General features: G+C 41.2%; 1 protein-coding gene and 1 pseudogene across 1 annotated transcript; both read left to right on the top strand.

Moving 5' to 3' along the window:
- Positions 1-3,409: 3,409 nt before the first annotated feature.
- LOC145391685 (uncharacterized) lies at positions 3,410-4,415 on the top strand. Its single transcript, XM_080266231.1, has 3 exons — positions 3,410-3,631; positions 3,760-3,903; positions 4,332-4,415. Exons 1-3 carry the CDS (start codon positions 3,410-3,412, stop codon positions 4,413-4,415), a joined length of 450 nt encoding a protein of 149 aa, XP_080122357.1.
- A 344-nt stretch (positions 4,416-4,759) lies between these two features.
- Positions 4,760-4,878, top strand: LOC145391793 (5S ribosomal RNA; annotated as a pseudogene).
- Positions 4,879-6,489: the final 1,611 nt, after the last annotated feature.

Here is a 6,489-nt window from a genome sequence, read left to right as displayed (position 1 = left end):
AGGTACACCATGCATACCAAATACGCCTTCAACTGCTACATTTCCCATTCTAACATTATGATCTCCCATCATAGCATTAAAATCAGTGCTGAAAAAAACATGATAAATTGATTTTAAATCAAATGGTTTTCACCAAACCCGATTTCAAAGCAGATTTAGCAGCTCTGACGTGAAATTTATGTCATATAATGTGAAATTTTAATGCAGAGTAGAGTAGGCTACAAATTTAGAACAGTACTTGGCTTCTTTACTGATGTTTTTGGATGACTACACATTCGTATGTGGTAAGATATTTTAGGTTACGTTTATTGCGTTTGGCACGTTTTTGCCTGTTTTCTTGCATTAATATTTACTGTTTACTGTTAAAATTTGTAACAGTGTGAAAATGATACATAATGATTAAATATGACTATTCAGTGCGTAATGCTGCATTTAGAAATTTCACATGATATTATACACTGTTTCCTTACAGTGCAGCCATGAATTTACATAATCTTTGCATAAATAAAGGCGACGATGGAACATGGCTAAAACACCCGGAAAATTATAATTTAATAGCTACTGTGATGCCAGATGAATATTTCTTCAGTTATGCTAGTGGTAACATCTATATTATTAACTTGAAAGTTATCTTAATGAAACTTTAATGAAACTTAATCTGACAATGGAAACCAAAAATAACAAGTGAATGCATTAATGTTTGCAAAAAAATTAAATACCGAAAACCAGTGACTTCACGCAACTAAAAATTCAATTTGCTTGGGTGGAGCTAAAAATAAATCATATTGGTCTAGTGAAAGTCATTTGACACTGGTGATTTTTTTTTCCGACTGTAATGCTAGGTGTTTAAGTCCCGACTCCTCGGTCCTAGAACACCTAACGTGTAGCAGGGTCCTGTTTCGAGACCGGGGCTTAGTACGAATAGGAGAGAGGCAGGACACAAAAACTCTAGGCAATAGCCTTTACACGTGTATTACTTAGTCAGACACAAGACAAACAGCAGATAGTACAACACAGTATTTGGTCAGTAATAACTCTTACAACTTGATAATCAGTATCTCGCAGGATACTAGTTCAATATGCACTGGTAAGAACACTCGAGGTGTAGTGTACAGGATTAATATCGTCCAGGATCTCCGTGCACGTGGGGAAGTCGGAGGTGGGTCTCACGGAGGAGTCTAATTGTATTTATAGTAATATCAAGTGGAGATTATTGTTAGTGAGTTCAACTTATTATTTTCTGATAGCAAGGGAGTTTTGGTAATTGATCATAACACGAGTCAAGGTTTCTGTGCACGTGGGGAAATTAAGGAAGAGGTTCACTAAGGGAGGGTTTAAGGCACTGGGGGTCCCGTTATAATTATAGTAATATGAAGTGGAGCTTATTGATAGCACGGTCGCTTTACTATTTTCTGATAGCAAGGGATATTTAGATATTTTACTAATATGAATTCCACGGCTTGCATGTTTCACTGATATAATATGAAGGGCGTCACACTATGAGTCTGGTTCACAAACACTTGAATTCTGCACTTGTTATTTACTATTCCGCCCCATAGTATATTAGACTATTAGTCCAACTTCACATAACACTTGACCTGGTACTCGGGGTGCACTATATCACCCCGTCACTGTTACACTATACTTCAGGGCATGATTGCAACGTCGTGAGTCATTATACGGTGGGGGTGGCGGGGAGACACGCCGATGACAACTCTGCTGGGACTGGGGCACCGCCAGGGAAGGTCGTACCGAGAGGGCACGGGACGACACGCAGGGGCGTCTTCTCTCGTCCGGGGCTGAGGTGGTGAAGGGGCCCGTGCTTTCCGGGCTGGGAACAGGCGTGTGGCCCTCAGGGTTGGGGCCGAATAATGCCAGGAGTCTCTGGCTCAGGTCTCCCCGTGGAATGCCCCATTATTCTTCGTGCCCAAACGAAATGGAGAAATGCGTGCGGTAGTAGATTACCGTAAACTAAATAATCACAATCCCAGACAGATTTCCCATGCCATTGCTAAGCGACGTTCTACAGAATATTGGTCCTGAGAATAATATATTCTCGACCATCGATCTTCTAAACGGCTATTATCAGATTCCGGTATCAAAGGAGTCACGTAAATACACTGCCTTTTCAACAAACAGAGGCCATTATCAATATACAAGAATGCCAATGGGACTGAGGACAGCCCCAGGCACATTCCAGCGTCTTATGAATTACGTATTGTCCGGAATTTTAGGACAGGGAATATTTGTTTATCTTGACGATATTATAATCGCAACGAAGAATATTAATGATCATCTCAGGAAATTAGACTTACTCTTACAAAAGCTTAGTGATGCTGGATTAAAAATCAAACTTTCTAAATGCAAATTTTGCTTTAAGGAAATAAATTTCTTAGGCCACAAATTAAGTTCTGATGGTATTCACACCACTGATGACAAAATACAGGCAGTGAGAGATTTTCCTGAACCCACTACGACTGACGAAGTTAGACAATTTTTAGGTCTGGCTGGGTACAATAGGTCATTCGTACCACAGTTCTCTCATATAGCCTTTCCTCTATTCCAACTACTCAAAAAAGATGCTGTATTCCAATGAGAAGAGAGGCCATAGAATCGGCAGGGTGTTGGGAGGAAGGCTTAGCAACTTGGGAGAGAGAGAGAGAGAATGAGAAAGGAAGGTAGCTAGCTGGACTCTACTTATACTCACTCGTGTGTGAGAGACTCTGTTAATATTTCCAAGACAAATAAAAATAGTCCCATACTATTCTTTACCTCTCCTGTCATTGCATGACAAATGGGAAAGAAGATTATCTACTTACAAAAAAAATCAAGTATAACAATCGCTCGTCCACAAGTCTAATATATATAACTTCTCTACAAGTAATTACAAAGTCTTTTTATAGCCATTGGAGTGGCTACCAGCCATCTGACGAAGGCGGGAGCAGCTACAGGTCGACTCCCTGCAGTTGGGATAGGGAGCGGCTACAGGCCGACTCGAGGGCAACACCTTCGGAGTGGCTACCGGCCGTCTGACGACGGTGGGAGCGACTACAGGCCGTCTCCTTCTGCTGGTGTGAGGAGCGGCTACAGGCCGCTTCCACCTTCGTCAGATGGCTGGTAGCCACTCCAATGGCGTTGCCCCCAAGTCGGCCTGTAGCCGCTCCTCACGCCAGCAGAAGGAGACGGCCTGAGTCTCACTGTGCTGCTGCTGCTCCTCTGTGGGGTCCTGGTGGGGATGTCGGGGAGTTCCCGGGGGCACTATGCTGGATTTCACGTATTTCACCGACACTGCTTTTAAATCAATTTGGTGAATTAATTCATTTTGATGCAAGTGGTCACATAATTTTAAACTTTATCATTCGTCTGTTTCTTTTTGTTTGTTAGCTTTTTTGTTAAAAAAAAAATCGCGATGATTGGCAGTGTTGCTAAGAAGCGGAAGTACAATGCTGAATATATTAACTACGGATTTACATTAATCCTCACTGATACCATCGAGAAATCTCAGTGTGTGCTGTGCTTCAAAGTGTTGGGGAATGATTCTATGAGGCCTAGTAAACTGAAGCAGCATCTGACGACAACCACCCTCAGTAAGCGGAGAAAGACCCCAGTTTCTTCAAGCGCCATGAACAGAGTTTGCTAAAACAAAGTTTGCATTCTAACAAGAGAACTTAGTGTAGCAGAGACATCAAGTGATGTTTCTTGTGAAGAAACAAGGAAGAATAAGGTGCACATGATTTAATTAAGCTGTGTACTGTAAAGATGTTCAAGCAGGTTCCTGGAGAGTCAAGTGCATATAAGACTCAGCAGAATTCCTTGTCAAACGACACAGAGAAACAGAGAATTAGTGAAACGTCAGATGATATCCAGGGGCAAGTGACAGAGAAATTAAATTGTCTCCAACTGGTATGATCCTAAATAGTTGGGTGAGTCAACGGATGTGAGTTCTAGTGCAGAGCAACTCGTGTTTGGTAGGTATGTATTCATGACATCATAGACGAACACCTGATATGTACACAGCTTAAAAGTACCACAAAAACTTTTGATGTGATGGAAAAGCTGATTTCTTTCATCACAACAAACTGAATAGCCTGGGAAAATTGTTGTGGAGTATGTAATGATGGGATTTCAGTGATGCTGGGATCAACTTCGGCGCTATAGAAGCATGTCAAGGAAGCAGCTCTGAATGTGAAAGTGATTCATTGTATGATATAGCCTATAGTTTTGCACTGGCGTCCAACAACCCTCCCTGATGCCCTTTGCAAGATCCTGGAGATCAGTGTTAAAATGCGTAAAATTTTTGAAAATGATATTTGAACACTCGCCTTTTCCAGAAACTTTCTGAAGACACGGATTCAATGCATGACTCTCCCTCTTTTACTCCAAAGTGTGATGGCTGTCCAAGGGCAATGATGTGAACAGAGTATTTGAGCTTCGGAGAGAACTTAAACATTTCCTGGAAATGAAAGGGAAGGATGGTCTATTAAGTCTTTTAACCAGGCATTGTCGGAGTCATGTCTTGCATACCTGGCCGACATTTTGGGGCAGCTAAACAGGCTGAATCTCAAGCTACAAGGCAGTGAAAGAAATGCATTTTACCACATGGATTGTATGCGTGCATTTCTTGCTACCAGAACTGGCAAAGGAAAGTGAGTGCAGAAAATGTTGCCATGTTTGAGAATCTTTCAAATGTTTTGGATGAGATTCAAGAGGATGACCTACTTGACCCATCAAACAAAAATTATATAATTCAGCACTTGAAATCCTTGGAAACCACATTGAGTACACCGCTTCCCGTCCGATCAGCGAAGTTAAGCAACGTTGGGTCTGGTTAGTACTTGGATGGGTGACCGCCTGGGAACACCAGATGCTGTTGGGATCCCAACGTGTCAAGTGGGGTTGGTGGAGGATTAGTGCCCCTCCCTGTAAAACAATTAACTCTAAGCCCTTGACCACCCCGTTTGGGATACATGGCGTCTGCCAATGGATGGATGGACTTCCCAGAATTCAGGAAGAAAGAAGAAAAATTTGTGATTAATCCATTTTCTAACACTCTTCATATTGCTGCCATTCCCGATGAGGTTCAGGACGAATTCCTTGACCTCAAGAATAATGCTGGTGCAGGAGACCTTTATGACGAAAAATCTCTGTGTTCTGGTGCTCCACGTATCGTTCATATTCAAAAGTTACCGAAATTGCACTTAGAGTCGTCTTACCATTTTCCACAACATATTTATGTGAATCTGGATTCTCAACCTGCACATAAAAGTAAAAGCCAAAACCATGTTGGACGTAGACCCAGATAAAAGCTGTCCCTAATCAGTGACCTAACCTGGAATCACTGGACTGACTGAAAGCAAACAGTGTCATCCATGCAACTGATATGTAACAAAATATGCATTCAGATTGATAGCTGTAAGCAATAGAATAAATGGAGAGCACCAAAACAGTTTTTTTTTTTTTTTTTTTTTGTGAGCGGGGGGAGAAAACTGAAGCAGGGGCAATGAGGATATTAAGATCCCCATAAATGGGAAATGAAGTGAAAAAGTTTGAGAAACACTTGTGTAAGGGGAAAGATGATAGATGTTACAGATGCATGTGAAATAATGTTCAGTGCTATATAAAAAAAAGGTTATTAGTTATAGTAAAACCCATGTAAAGGAGCTAAGAATACGACCAACCCAAATTAACTAAGAATAGTACATAATTTTCGAGATTTATGCATCATAACAAATATATCGCCTAGGATCCGTTATGAAGAATACCCTCTCACTTCACAAAAAAATTCTGGTGAGTATCAAAATAGAAAAGTAAATACACCAATAAAATGATAATACGTTTCTTTGATGGACACTTCTTTGTAAAGAAATGCATTAGGAAATGTATTAGGGTATGAACACTGATGGAAAGGAGGACAAATGAATGGATATTAGAGGAGAATGAAGTAGAGGTTGATGTTCTAGAAATTACATTTTTAAAAATGAGGTGTTTTGTCTTGTAGAGAAATGGAGTTGAGAGATTGACATGGAGAGTGAGGGGGTCGGAGGAGAAGAGGCAGACCGAGAACTATATTTAGAAATAAGGTGACTTGCAATGTGTAAGAAACTGAGTGGGATGGGTGGAGAAGGAGAGTGAGATCGAAGACGAGTTGAAAAGACAAGGTGCGTGAGTGTGTAAGGCAGGGTGATGTTTTGTTGGAAGACGGGTTGCTTAATTAATAAGAAGGATGCACAGAGGAATGATTAGCTGGATGGACAGATAGATCAATGTGGTACACACTCACACAGAGAGAGAGAGAGAGAGAGAGAGAGAGAGAGAGAGAGAGAGAGAGAGAGACTGATAAGCACTTCTCCTGCAATAGCTGACGTGTGGAAAACGTGACAATGGTTGTGAAATTTGAAGCAGGAAATGTCCAGGGTGTGTTAAGTCAGCAAAAGGATACTGGCAGATCAGAGAGAGAGAGAGAGAGAGAGAGAGAGAGAGAGAGTGATA

The sequence above is a fragment of the Coenobita brevimanus genome, chromosome 19 (genome assembly GCF_032717465.1).
Source record: "Coenobita brevimanus isolate Jiangsu-jjx chromosome 19, ASM3271746v2, whole genome shotgun sequence".
NCBI lineage: Eukaryota > Metazoa > Arthropoda > Malacostraca > Decapoda > Coenobitidae > Coenobita > Coenobita brevimanus.
Note: the sequence above shows the minus strand (reverse complement) of the source record. Positions and strands in the feature narration are given on the sequence as shown.